General features: G+C 41.1%; 1 protein-coding gene across 1 annotated transcript in view; it reads right to left on the bottom strand.

Annotated features, from left to right (window-relative positions):
• Positions 1–14551, bottom strand: part of PRSS12 (serine protease 12) — a 71916-nt gene extending 57365 nt beyond the window's left edge. Inside the window, exon 1 of the mRNA XM_055274729.2 lies at positions 13748–14551. Within this exon, the coding sequence (XP_055130704.1) occupies positions 13748–14249 (502 nt within the window). The 5' untranslated portion in view covers positions 14250–14551. The remainder of the gene's footprint in view (positions 1–13747) is intronic.
• Between the last annotated feature and the right edge of the window lie 765 nt (positions 14552–15316).

The following is a 15316-nucleotide window of genomic DNA, read 5'->3' as shown; positions in this document are numbered from 1 at the left end:
CCTGATGTCAATGCTAATTATATTTTCTTTTTTATCTAGGCAAACAGACAGTGCTATTATTTTTTTTTCTTTATTCCATTATCTCCTCATCAAGAAGCAACCACTGTAATTTTCAAAGGGGGAAAAAGTGGAAGAGTATGACTAATACCAGATCTTGTATCTCAAACACTAGATTACATTACATAAGAAGTTTTTATGATTTATTACCTTCCTCTTCTCATGAGGTCATCAATAAGAAACACAGAAACAAAATTAAATGTTCTGCATATGAATTAGCTATAATTAGCTGTCTAATATCTTCCATTTGATTTGTTCATCTACTAAGGAAAAATAAAATGTTTTCCCCTCTTAACTTTCAGTAGTAGTCATTAAAATTCTGAAGATTATGTCCATAATCTTCATTTTGAAAATATTGCCTAACGCTAGTCTTGGAAAAATAGCCACTAGGTAGTATGTATAATTGAATGCCCCTGGAAACTCACCTCCTCTAATATACCACACCCAAAGAGCTGCCCAAAGTCCACAATTTAAGTCATTCCTTTCAGGCTTTAAAAGAGCCAAGATTTAAATTCAAGCACCCTTGGGAAAGATAACACTTTGGTCTTATCCCTTAAGTGTGGTTCAAGGACCTACATTCCTCTTCTCATTGGGACTGGTTCCAGAGCAGGCACTGGGAGGCAGCAAGTGGGACAATTGAGCAGAGACAGAATTAACCTCAGACAACTTAAGAATTGCATAAAATTCTGTTTAAAATCACCTACAATGGCCTTTATTTCATAGGAAAGAAAATTAAGAAATTAATTTAAAAAATCAATCCTACCCAAAAAATCTAGCATAATTTGCATATTTCAAAGTTATGTATGGCTTCACAATAACTTCCAAAAATATTAGATTCACAAAGTATCCATTCATTTCATTTGTACAGGCTTAGTCATCCACAACTATTATTTTCCACATCATCATCCTTTAAAAATGTAAGCATTTAAGAAAAACATATTATATTTCTCATGACAAAAACAAAGTCTCATTTAATTCAAACAAAAGGCAATAATAAATGGAGGCAAATATTGTACAGTACTGCCAAATCCTGACTATTCAGGAATGAACAGGGCATGGGTCATTCATATGACAAATCATCTAAAACTCATTCATATATTCTAAACTTCTTTAACTCACACTAAGCAAGAGGAAGTCCTGCCTACCTCAGTGAAGTATGAACTACAGAATATTTTTAAGGAAGTATTTCTGAAGAGTTCAACTGATCTTTAATGATTTTTTATACCACAAAACCTCTTCTACAGAGGCCCACATAATATTATGCACATCACAAATGCCAGCAGTTTATTTTAGTCAAAGAATTCACTTGTTGACCTCAAGCAAACTTTATTTGAATTGATATTTAATCTATTATTTCTTTACTAATTCCTACCCTTAATCACGAAGTTACTCAGGTCAAAAGGGCTGGAAGATAGTTCTAGTAATGAAAACAAAGGGAATGTGTACTTATGCACGTTAAGTGATCATAAGATTTAAAATAGTGCCTACATCAAAAAGCTATCAAGAAGAAATGATGTACACATAGAATCTAAATCATTGAGGCACTTAGAGGTGAGAAGGAGAAAATTCTGAGTAAAGTATAATTATGACCATAACAATATAATGGCAATGATAGAGCTGGAAATAGTTTCCAGGTCAACTATCAGCTGCACCATCATTTTCTCTAACGCTCCAAGCACACTGTGAAAGCCTGGATTCATTTAGCAGTATCTGCTATATGGCAAGAAATGTGCAGTGCTCATCCAATTTTCCTTTAACAAATGAATACAAATATTTGCAATTCTTAAAAGGCAATTTGCATGTCAATGACTAATGAATTCTATGTTAGATTCTACTCCAGGCACAGCCAGCCCCAACACACACCTTCCTAACAGTGTCCTCCACATGGTTTATCCTTTCCGAAGGGCCATAAAAATGTCTATTCTGAGGAAACCATCTACCTAGGACTCAGAATGAGTATTTATATCATTCTATAAAGCTCAATTCTTCTAATAATTATTTGAAACATCTTTTTTAAAAACAGCATTCAAATATGCTCTAAAAGACTAAAAGTTTGAACACACAATTCATTCTACTGTAGGAGCCAAGAGCACTTTCTCTGCCTTCTGAAGGTTCACTGACAAGAGGCATATTATTAGGATAAAAGGCATATAAATTTATTTGATCGTGGTTTTACGTGACGTTGGAGCCTTTAGAATGAGGACCCAAAGCTATAGGGGATATTGCACATTTTTATGTTCAGGTTTAACAAAGTGTGGACAGCCACGTAGAAATATGTTTGGACAAAATGGGTAGGACCTAATCTCAATAGATGAGTGGGGAAACCTAATAAGGCTGATCAGTTTAGATTTTTCTTGGCCTTTTTGAGTTTTGTTTTGTTTTTTTCTGGGTATGGAGAAGAACCCTCTCTGGAATGGGGGGGTCTTATGACATGTAATCAAACAAGGTAGGTCAGATAAATTTTTAAGGCCAGTCTTTACACAGAAAGCTGGGACATGAGGGGAGTTGAGTAATATTTTTAGGTTTTACGGCTGATTGTGGAAACAATGGGTTCTGGTGTCTATGGCCCACCTTGGAAAAGAGGAATTCTAGTTTCTGTGGCTAGCCTCAGGGGAAAATGAAGGGCCAGTGACAGGAAAATAGGAAAAGATCAAAGGAAAACTTGTTTCTGAGACTACTTCTGAGGCCTTCGTTTGGGGATATCATTTTCTGAGACCCAACACTATATACATTTAAGATAAGTAATAGTTTTCATTTGTTTTTTGGCTTTATTTTGTTCTTGCTGCATTTATTCTCTTAGAAAAGCTGAGGTGGTCAAGATCTTAAAAACTATAATTTATGGCTGGATACAGTGGCTCACGCCTGTAATCCCAGCACTTTGGGAGGCCGAGGCGGGCAGATCACCTGAGGTCGAGAGTTCGAGACCAGCCTGACCAACATGGAGAAACCCCGTCTCTACTAAAAATACAAAATTAGCCGGGCATGGTGGCACATGCCTGTAATCCCAGCTACTTGGGAGGCTGAAGCAGGAGAATCACTTGAACCCGGGAGGCTGAGGTTGCGGCGAGCCGAGATCTCACCACTGCATTCCAGCCTGGGCAACTAGAGCAAAACTCCATCTCAAATGCAAGCAAACAACAACAACAACAACAAAAAACTATAACTTATTTCCTTCTACTTATGGATGAAGAAGCTACAGACCAAAGCAACTGAGCAGTTACAGAGCGATGATCAACTATCTCCTAGTTCCCTGCCCTGGTTACTGACCTTCTACCTCCAAACTTAAGCAAAGACCCTGAAATACAATAAGTACCTTTCAAAACTTCAGATATTACTTTATGCATTATACCATGTTAGTGTTCACCATCCTACTGAAAATACTGCAACAAATCCACCAAATCTTGTATGGAAATAAGCCAACTAGGCAGAGAAGTATAAAGTAGCCTGAAGTTTCCTTACACTGTGGAACAGGAGAGAAGTGGCTTTCTGGTGCTCCTATAGTTGATGCAGATCCTCCAGTAGAAGCTGATTTGTCCCACAGCTGTACAAAGTTGTGGGAGGACTATGAACGTGTATGTGTACACATTTGCACAAATGTATAGGTACACAATTACACAATGGAGAAAGGAAAATAAACTTAGCTAAAAGAGATCCGCGAGGCCCAAAGCTAACCAAGTGAACTAATTTCTATTGCTGTACCTAACAATAAAGTGATTTGCATAAATTGTAGACGAAATACTTTGTTTGGCAAATATTGTTCAATTGTCCAATTTTTTATTATTAAGAATTGATCCCTCACCTTCCGCCCACATTCTCCTACAGAAACCAACCATTCTTCGATACTCTAGTCAGAGCTTGTGTCCCTGGACCACACCCCAGTGTGTGTGATCCAGGGTTGCACTGTCTTAAAAGTCTCTCAAGTGCCAAGTGCGCAGAAAATATTCTATTCTACATATTTCTATCTTTAAAATGCGTTAAGAATAATAATTTAAAGTCTCAAGCAGAGGTTTTAGGTCAATTATATTAAGCATTATAAACATGCAGACCAAACTAGTAACGGAAGAAAGTCTGGAATTGTACCACTATGCGTGATGGCATGTCATGCAGTGGAGGCCCCAGAGTTCCCGAAATGAACGGCTACCAAAAAAGAAAAAGGTCAACTGTCTGCTGGTGTTATAAATATTTAAAGGCAAAATGTTCCAATGTACAACAATGTTCAGAATTCTACTATCTTAATTCCTCGACAAAAATGTTTAACTGTTAAACATTTACAGTAAAATAGTTTACAACTGTTTTCCTTCTAAGTACATAGGCCTCCGGTTTTATAAAGGAAAGAAAACATAAAAGCTTCGTGTAATAGAAATTTGCTTGATGGACAACTTCGCTAGAAAACAGGAATTCCCCAAATAGAGGGACAGACATTCAAGAAGAGTTCTCCTTAACCATCTTATCAGTCTCAGTCAATACAGGTAAACTAGAGAACAGCCGACTGGATAAAAATTCCCTTCACAAGTCTCACTGGCTTCTGAGCTTTAAGATTTAAGACTAAGGCAAGACACAGTGGCTCACACCTGTAATCCCAGCACTTTGGGAGGCCAAGGCAGGAGGACTGTTTGAGCCCTGGGGTTAGAGATTGGCCTAGACAACAGAGTGAGACACTGCCTTTACAAAAAAAAAAAAAATTAAAAATTAGCCAGGCTTGGTGGCCCACGTGTGTAGTCCCAGCTACTCAGGATACTAAGGCAGAAGGATTGCTTGTACCCAGGAGTTCAAGACTGTAGTGAGCTACAATTGTGCTACTGCATTCCAGTCTAGGTGACAGAGCAAGACCCTGTCTCAAAAAACAAAAAACAAAAACAAAAGCAAAACAACCTTCCTTTCCATATTCCATATGTGAAGGAAACCTAAAAGAAATAGGAGAAAAGGAACCAAATGAGTCAACTACCTTCATTCTATATACCCAGCTTATTCCAAAATAAAGCAAATGAAAAGATATCCCTGTTTAGCCTGGATAACATAGCAAGACCCCACCTCTACAAAAATTTTTAAAATTAGCTGGGTGTGGTGGCCCAGGCCTGTAATCCCAGCTACTTGGGAGGCTGAGGCAAATGATCGCTTGAGCCCAGGCATTCAAGGTTACGATGAGCTATGACTATGCCACTATACTCCAGCCTGAGCAACAAAGCAAGACCCTGTGGGGGAAAAAAAAATGCATGCCTGCCTATTTAGTTAACTGCTCATTAAAATGTACTTATAAAATAGTATTCCTTAATTTAAAGAGAAAGAAAATGCAGTAAATACAAAGACCCACCCCAATAGTGTTTTCTGAATAAAATTAGTAATAAATATTTTTAAAATCTTTTTTTAAAAAATCACAGTTTGATAAAAGAGTAAAAAAAACTTCATGTTTTCACACAAATCCTTTCTTGTCTATTATTGAACTTTACAGATGCATAAAATAATTAGTTTTAGTCATTTCTATTGTTCTAGTGGAATAGAAAGAATGTATATTGGCAACATCCAGCTAGTGTTCAGATCCTTGACAAAAAGTACACTTAAAGCTGTGAGTGATACAGAAATTTCAATTTATGACCTATTCAAAAGAACAGAAAAAAACCATTACATGTTGAACAATTTAGTACACATATTTGACATTAAGTTAAATATAATACTATGTCTTATACCAAATGCAACACTATAAAAATATACTAAATGACCATTCTCTATCAATTACAAAATATATTAAAAAATTACAGTATCTGAAAACAACTGAATTGGGGGACTCTTGGTTGAATTTTTCAAGTACAGTAGGGGATGCTAGGTTAATTTTTATGTTATTTTCTTTCTTCACCATATTCAACAGTACTAAGTTATACTATTTTCATCTATAATTATATTTACCCATTAATTAAACCTGCCATATATTTGCTAAATAGTATATTTTATTCAAGTCACCCCAGGTCAAAATGAATCAAATCATTTTTAACATACAAGGCATTCCCCTGAACCAAGATCCAGCTGAGCTATATTTGCCTCCATTAGTTCACATCTATAATTCATACTAATTGTTCATTTATTATTCATGTATACAACAACTTAAATGCTGAGAAAAAAATCAGCTGGTATAGTTCAAAATGAGAGTGCATCCTCTAAATTAGCAATTCTACCCATTTACATTGTGCTTATTAGAAATTTATAAATCTTATAAATTATTCCTTAGTTTAAAACATTATACAATACCAAACAAAAAAAGATGACTCTGTCCATGGTTAAGTTATAGTAGGCTAACAATACGTGCATAGAGCCTCAACAGAAGGTTTCACAAATTGTGTGTCCCCAGACCATCTACACATAAACAAATGGTACGGGCATTACCATTTTATTGTATAGTAGTGAGTGATGAAATTGAAACCAAACAATAATCTTCTTGTCTCCCAGATCATGCACCACAGGGAAGGTAATGAAAATGCTTATTATTCTTCTGACACCTCACCCAGAAAATGGCTGTCCTCAACCAGAGGACAAAGCTGAATTTCTGATTCATCTTTATAAATGCTGCACCTAGTGTGAATGCAGTAAATGTTTAATGAATAAACAAAACCTATCCTTACCCTGTTAGAAAAATCAGCATTACACTTTGTATCCCCTCTGCTGATCCTAATAAAAAGTACTGAGGCTAAATGTTCATGTGTGGCTTGTAGGGGGGTAAATATCATTACTTTAGTGTTTTGCATACAATTTTTTTTTATTAATATTGTTGCACTGATTTGTAAGAATGAGGAGGAGGGGAAGAGGAGACCGCCCTGGAAAAGGAAGATGCTAAAGGGGCAAAAATAAACATTTCTTTAGTTTCTAATGACAGCAGACCAACCATGTAGACATCAGTCTAAATCAATTGTTCATATAATGCCTATTTACTATGCAGCTAAGGAGAGAGGCTTCAAAGGACTGCTTTCTTTAAAATTTAATTCAGGGGGAAAAAAATCTTCAAAATTAGAATTAAATCATATAATCATGTTTACTTAATAAATGAACTAACTTCAGCATTCTCATCAGTTATGGAATTATTCATTTCAGATATAAATGTGTCATAATATTTGCCTGCAAATAGCATCTTAAGACAAGGAAATATGCTTTGTCAACCAAACCAGAGTCAAATGTTATTCATCCAGATATGACTAAAAAAAAGAATGTAACATTTTACAGCACTTTATAAATTACTTACTGTTATTTTTTAATTGCATTAAGTTTCCCAAATATAAGGACAAGTCCCAACCATACTCCTTAGCAAACCTTTTTGGTTCTGATCAACAACTACCTTGTTTCCTCCTTGCCAGTTGAATCCCCAGATGATTCAGAGGTTAAGCTAACTAATCTATGTAATCATCGTAATTGTACATTTCTTTCCAAAGAGTGTCAGGAAGGAACATGTGATCCAGTCTGGGCAAATGAAATGTGGAAGTCTGTGGGGGAAATTCCAGAAAGGTTTCCTCGTTGTTTCAAAAGGACATTCCTGCAGAGGGGCTTTCTCTTTCTTCTGCAGATTGTTCTATTTCTAAGTGAAGCCTGGAATGACCACCAGCCTAAGAATAAAGGCCACGCTTCTGAAGAGGATAGAGGAGCCAAGAAAGTAGCAGAGGAACAGAAGTGTACCATGCTGGAGTCTGCCCATCATATGGACTTCTTGTAATAGGAACAATAAGCTTCCTTATTGTTTCCGTTTTCTATTCTTTGCTATCAAAACCACCCAAATTGATTCAAGACACATCCATACCCAAATTCATAATTATCATGTTTTCTTCCAAATCTTCCAAAAGCATCTTTATTTTCACAGTCATAATGTATTATATATAAATTTTGTACCCTTCTTTCCCCTAAACATTATCATAAACACTTTCCTATTTTATATATATATAATATTTACAATAATTATTTTAGTATCTGCATAATATCCATCAAATGCAGGTACCTGTGAGTAGTACCTTATTACTGGATATTTCATTTTCCCTTCAGTTATAAACCAAATTACTTTTACATAGGTTATCTTATCACAGGGGGCCCCAACCCCCAGGCCATGGACTGGTACAGGTCCGTGGCCTGTTAGGAACTGGGCTGCCCAGCAGGAGGTGACCAGGAGGTGAGCAAGTGAAGCTTCATCTGTATTTACAGCCACTCCCCATTGCTCACATTACTACCTGAGCTCTGCCTCCTATCAGCAGCAGCATTAGATTCTCCTAGGAGCTCGAACTCTATTGCGAATATTGCGAACTGTGCATGCAATGATCTAGGTTGCATGCTCCTTATGAGAATCTAATGCCTGATGAAACCATCCCCCAGGTCCACGGAAAAACTGCCTTCCACAAAACTGGTCCCTGGTGCCAAAAAGGTTGGGGACTGGTGTCTTAACACATAGGCGCACACATGCATGTGCACGCATGCACACACACACACGACAGTGACCACATAAGTAAATATACACCCCTGGACAATAGCTCATAAAAGGCAATAGTAACGGGATATCTTATTTTCTTCTCTAAAAAAAAATATTCACACTAGTTAAGAATCAGATAATGCTCCCGAATCTAAGTATTTGACATCTGCCTTAGTCTGAAAAGCAGATTGAGCTCAATATTTAAAATCAACCAGGAAATGTATCAAATCTGGTATTGCTAATAAATGTTTTTCAGCACCTGCTACATAGAACCAAGATGTAGCACTTAAAAGTGGCAGGGGACAGCTTTCAGCTAACTTTTTAATTAACATTCACTACAAACAACAGATGGATGTTCAATGAGTACAGCCTGTAAACAATGGTACTTCGCCCACATGTCCTCTATCTCTATTTCAATCAAGAGATTTTGGGTGGGTAGGTGCAAATGAACAGATGAGCATGACAAGACAAAAAGTCAGATCTCTGACTCATCCTCTCCTCCAAAATCTCAATGATTAAAACTTTCTCATTTATTTAATCTGTTTTACCTCTCAATCATCAGCCACCTATGGCTGGCTTGTAAAAAGGGAGGTTCTCAGCACAGTGTCAAGCAAGTTGCCCCATCTGCTATGCCAACCAGGGACTAGAAAAGTGACTGCCCCTTCCTAGGCAGGAAACACTAAGTTATTGCAAGCTATTGTGTTTTGTTGTGTTTGTTTTGCTTGTTTTAGAGAGAAGGTCTCCCTCTGTTGCCCAGAATGGGGTGCAGTGTCATGACTATAGCTCACTGCAGCCTCTATCTCCTGGCCTCACGTGATCCCCTTGCCCCAGCCTCCTAAAGTACTGCGATTTCAGGCATGAGCCACCATGCTGGGTCACAAGCTGTTATTGAGGGAAATCAGTTGCCTGTTAATTCTTCCTGTAGAAGTGCGAAAATAACCTAGCTCACATTCAATTAATAACCATATTCTGGGCAGCCATGGTAGCTCATGCCTGTAATTCAGCACTCTGGGAGGCCAAGGTGGGAGAATCACTTGAGCCCAGGGGCTGGAGACCAGCCCGAGCAACATGGCAAAACTCCATCTCTACAAACAATACAAAAAAAAATAATAATAAATTAACTGGACTGTAGTCCCAGCTACTTCAGAGGCCAAGGTGAGAGAATTGCTTGATCCTGAGAGGCAGAGGTTGCAGTAAGCTGAGATGGCAGAAATGAACTTTGTCTCAAAAAATAAAAATAAAATAACCATATGCCGGTGAACTAGGTTATTACTATCCTACACTGATCAAAGGAAAAACCAGAAGTGCCATTTCTAAAACCACACAAAAAGTTACCATTGGCATGCCTTACACCTGCTCCTAAAGCCTAAGAGGGTTAAGTCACAAAATGGTGGGCTCAGTTAGTCTATATCATCACCTACCACTATACATTTTAGGTGGGTTCTAATGCCCTTCCATGTGTTCTGCCTGACTGTGACAGAGTTTTCAGCATCTAAATCACTTTGACTGCTCAATAGAAATGCATGTTCCATTCCTGATCCAGATCTGAGAATTACTCAGAGCCTGGGCTACAGTCTAGGAATCTGCATTTTAACAAGTCCCAAGGTGATTCTAAATGCTCATAATGAGACCAGCTCCCTGGGCTGATTCAGCATATTCCCATAGCCAGAATGATTCTCTTTTTTTTTTTTTTTTTTTTTTTTTTTTTTGAGACAGTTTCGCTCTTGTTGCCCAGGCCGGAGTGCAATGGCGCGATTTTGGCTCACTACAACCTCCGCCTCCCAGGTTCAAGTGATTCTCCTGCTTCAGCCTCCCAAGTAGCTGGGATTACATGCATGCGCCACCACACGTGGCTAATTTTGTATTTTTAGTAGAGACAGGGGTTTCTCCACGTTGGTCAGGCTGGTCTCGAACTCCCGACCTCAGGTGATCCACCTGCCTCAGCCTCCCAAAGTGCTGGGATTACAGGCGACAGCCACCGCGCCTAGCCCTAGAATGATTCTTTAGTATTAATTTGCAAGTTTCATAAAACCAGGGCCCAGGTATCATGTTTCCTGCTCTCTGACATCTGAGCCACTGGAACATCCACGCCCAGCCCTGGCTCACCTGAGGTCCCCACCCTGCCGCTTCAACTTGGCTTCAATCAACTCTTCACCACGGAGACACCAACTTCCTCATTTTTCTTGATGCAACAAGATACGTGACTCTGGCCAGCAGTTTATTTTTTAAAGGAGGGATCACATTACTATAAATTGTTATTTTCTTTTGCCCTGGATTTCTGTAAAGAAAAAAATATGTCGGGCATGGTAGCTCTTACCTGTAATCCCAGCACTTTGGGAGGCTGAGGCAGGAGAATCCTTTGAACCCAGGAGGCAGAGGTTGCAGTGCGCTGAGATTGCGCCACTGTGCTCCAGCCCGGGTGACAGAGAGAGACCCTGTCTCCAAAAAAAAAAAAAAAAAAAAAACAAAGAAAAAGATACCAGATATCTTTTAAGCATAAAAGACTGTAAATCATGTGCATCGGGCCAAACCTAATTCCCTTTCTTCCTGTTAGACTAGTCCATAAACTACAAAATGAGGATTACTACACAACGCAGATATTTCTACATGTGTATATATAAGTAAAGAAATACAGCAAAATGAGCTGTGAAGTAAAAATACACATATCTAACCCTATTTTCTCCTACACCCCTCATAATATATCTTCACATATTTTCATCAGTAAAATGCAGGAACTCACTCATAAGGTTGCTACAAGAATGAAATGAGGCCGGGAGCAGTGGCTCACACCTGTAATCCCGGCACTTTGGAAGGCAGAGGCAGGTGGATGGCCTGAGGTCAGGAATTCAAGACCAGCCTGGCCAACATGGTGAAACCCCATCTCTACTAAAAATACAAAAATTAGCCGGGCGTGGTGGCAGGCGCCTGTAATCCCAGTTACTCAAGAGGCTGAGGCAGGAGAATTGCTTGAACCAGGGAGGCAGAGGTTGCAGTGAGCTGAGATTACACCACTGCACTCCAGCCTGGATGACAGAGGAAGACTCTTGTCAAAAATAAATAAATAAATAAAAATAAGAGAATGAAATGAGAAAATGCACATAAAATGTTTAGTCCAGCATCCAACACAGAATGAATGCACAGTAAGTCGTAGCTAATATGATCAGGCCAAGTTGTTTTGCGTACATGCTCAGCGCTGCAAAGGTCTTTTAAATTAATTTACTCAAAACTTGCTTTTCTCCTGATGAGGAAACCAAAGCTCTAAGAGTTAAGAGTCTTACCCAACAGTGCACAGCTACTGGCAGAGCCAAAGCAGACACCAGTGTTTTCTAAAGCACAATTCAATATTCTTTTCACCACTCCATGATACTTTTGTTCACACCCCTAATTGAAATGTAGGACCAAGAGAGCCATAAGGTTCAGAATATGCCAGTCATCTCAAAGCTATAGGTTATGCCCAAGTAGACCTGGAGGAGTAAATGATAGAATAAGATTGAGTCTGTGAAAGTAATTCATTATTACACAGCTGATCGTTTTCCTATTTTTTTGTGGTGGTGGGAAGGGCATTTATCTCCCATCTTGAGTGGTTTCTTTTGTTTCTCTTTTGTTCAATCACTTTACTCCAGGAAGTACAAACAACTATTATGCAGTATTTGGGATTTTGTCCGGTGAGAGTTAGCTAGGAACATAAAGGCATTCAAAAGATTTACATTTCTAGTCAACTGAAGGTGAGGTGGCAGGAAATCCAAGGACAAGTTACTCTCCATGTCTGAAATATAAGGCTGAAAGAGTTATGTCAGAAAGAGAGCAACAGATCACTATCATTTTTTAACTTTAAATTACTTTTCTTGAGTCTGTGATTATGTACTTAAAGAGAAGTTGTATATTCTCTCCTATACATTCATTCTCTAATAATTATCCACTCTTATCTATTTATAAAACTATAATATGAAGATGAAAAAAGTCAATGTTTGCTAAATCTAAGATTTTACTGTAATCTCTTATGGTGAATAACGAGACAATGCTAGCACTCTTTGTTTGACATCACCTCAAATTTTTTATAGCTACATTGGCATTCTGTTCATGAAACACAAGTAAAGCGATGACTTCATTCCCGAGGATGAAAGATAATTGATCTTAACCTTCCTATCACTTTTCCTTAACTCAAAGCACTAATGCAATTGAAGGTACTGATAAATAAAATTTCTCCAGGAAATGAATGACATGGTGACAGATAACCTCCAAGTTACCTCCAAAAAGTACAAAGTACAATATGATTCAGGATCTCAATTCAGGAAACCCTTGCCCCACAGTGTGAATGGAAAGCTGCCAAAAATATTTTGTTGAAAAGAAATTCAAACTTTGGAGGATATTTTTTCTTCCTCAGTTTTTAAAGAAAAAAAACTAATTTCAACAAAATCCCAACAATTCAAAATAAAGCAATGTTCAAAGCTGGACTATTCATTTACATTAAATTTATTAGTGTGATGCTTTTATTACCACAAACCTAAAACATTTTTGCCACCTTCATCTCCTGATGTTACCAACTAATCCTGATAAAACATATAAAGCTAAGTAACGGCTCTGGAAAACTGTGTATGGCTATATCAAGTTGCTACTTCACCAAGATAGTAGTAGTATTCCCACCTCTTTTCCCTTTCTTTTTTTCCAGTCACTAATGATACTTAATACTGAGCTGGAGTATGTGAATATGGCTGATTTTGGCCACATAATTTTGCCCTACTTTTTAAAACAGAGGTCAACAGTTAAATTAAGGCAAAAATTTTACCACATTTTTCCAAATCGGAGTCTAAAGAACGGAGGGAAGGTTATTGGTTGTCACGTTAATGTAACATTTCCCTTTCCAGAGCAAGTAATTATGCTTCTTTAATGTAAATATGGTAACCCACTCAACGTAAGCTAATCTAGAGAACAGACGCCCAAAGCACACAGTCACCCAGTACACGAGCGCACACACACACAGTGGCCAGAGGACAGTGCAAATCCAGAAACCCAGAGCTCAGCACCTTGCACAGAAACTGTCACCCCTGACAACCTTCACACAAGCACACCTGGCTGGTTTAGATTTGCAGCACCAGTATACCTTACTGGTAACCCAGCTGCAGCCCACCGTCACAGCCCGCAATGCAAGCCCACAAACCCACACGCCGTCACTTTCTCCAAGAGACCTGTACGCCGGCCCCAAGCCTCACTGGCCCCGGGCCCATCCGGAGTTTCCGCGGCCGCCCCGAGGCCACTAACCGTGTCTGCAGTCGCAGTAGCCCCAGTCCACCTTGCCACGGGCGTCTCCGTAGAAACACCAGGGTCTGCCCGCGCCGTCGGGGCTCCGACAAAAGTTGTGGCGCTGTCCTCGCAGCTGAGCCCAGCTCGCCGGGGGCGACCGCTCCAGGAAGGGTGGCACCTCCGCCCACCGCAGACACGGGGCGCCGAAGTCCGTCACGCTGACCCATGGCTCGCCGGCGGGGCAGCCCCAGGGGTGAGGCCGGGGCGTGTGCCCCGCCTGGAGGGCGTGCGGGCGCTGGGCAGGGAGCGCCCGCGGGGGGCGCGGGAAGCGCGGGAGAGGCGGCAGCGGACGCGTCCTCGGGGGCCGCTGCTGGGTGGGAAGGTAATAGGGGTAGTGCGGACCCGTTGGGGGCGAATGGCGGTGGCGGTAGTGGAGGGAATCATTGAGGACAGAATCAAAGCCGACCACTTCGGGGAGCGCCCCTAACACCAGGGCCAGCACGAAGCGAGCGAGCGTCATGGTGCCAGCGCTGCGGGGTCTGGTCCATGCTCCCCAGCTTCTCGGGCTTGGAGCGGAGAAGAGGAGGGGGCGGGGGCGGAGCTGCCGCGTCCCTCGAATCCCCCAGCCCCCTCCCGCCCCCGCGCGCGGACCGCCCTCGCCTCCCCAACCTCGCCTCCCGCCGCTGGTGCCGTGCCGTGCCGCGCCTCGGCTCTTGTTGCCCCGGCGGCAGCCGCGGGTGGGGAAATCTGGAGCTCAGTCGAGCCCCGGCCGGCGGAAAGGACCGGAAAAGAGAAGGAGCGGACGCAGCGGGGAGCGGTGGGGCCTGAGCCCCAGGTAGCGGCGCAGGCACGAGCCCGGGAACTCTGCCCCCTGGGGGCGGGCGCCGGCGGCGCAAGCTGCTCGGGACCTCCGCTCGGCCCCTGCCAGGCCCACCGCAGTCCGCCCGCACGGCACTGCCAGCTGCCGGGACCGAGCCCGAGGGTGCCCGCGCGGAGCACGGTCTTGGCTGCCCCTTGCCAGCATGCAGCACCAGCACAGCCCGGCGTTGGCAGCTCCCAAGTCTGGCACCGGCCCCTGCCGTCATCTCGCCTCCAACCTCGTCGCCCCGTATCTTGTTTCCTCTGTTTTGAAATCTTTACCAAAGTGTGGATGGATTTAGATGCAGCTCTCCCCTGACAACTCCCAGGATAAAAGTTATCAAAACCCACGAGGAATGTTAAAGCCGTTTCGCTGAACTATAAACTCTTTAAGGACAAGACCACGTTTTATTCAGCTTGATATCCCCGTGCTTAACACTGTGCCCCAATAAACATTGGCTGAAATTAAATTCCTGAACCGACTCAGGGAAAGGAGCTTGAGCCTTTCTGCTTCCTGCCTCCCACTTTCCAGCCGGTGCCCTGGACAACACCAGTTGTTTGGTTATTATTGGGATTCAGTGAGGCTCTCTTAATACCAAATTTCCTCTCTAACCAGAGAAGACTTCATCCGTCCCGGTTTCCATCCTATCCAAAAAGTCCATCCCCCTAGCACCTGCCTCGATTTTTGCAGGGCAAAGGACTTCAGTTAAGCCTATTCATTTGCCTCTC

This window comes from Symphalangus syndactylus, chromosome 4, assembly GCF_028878055.3.
Source record: "Symphalangus syndactylus isolate Jambi chromosome 4, NHGRI_mSymSyn1-v2.1_pri, whole genome shotgun sequence".
NCBI lineage: Eukaryota > Metazoa > Chordata > Mammalia > Primates > Hylobatidae > Symphalangus > Symphalangus syndactylus.
This window is presented reverse-complemented; position numbering and strand designations above follow the sequence as displayed.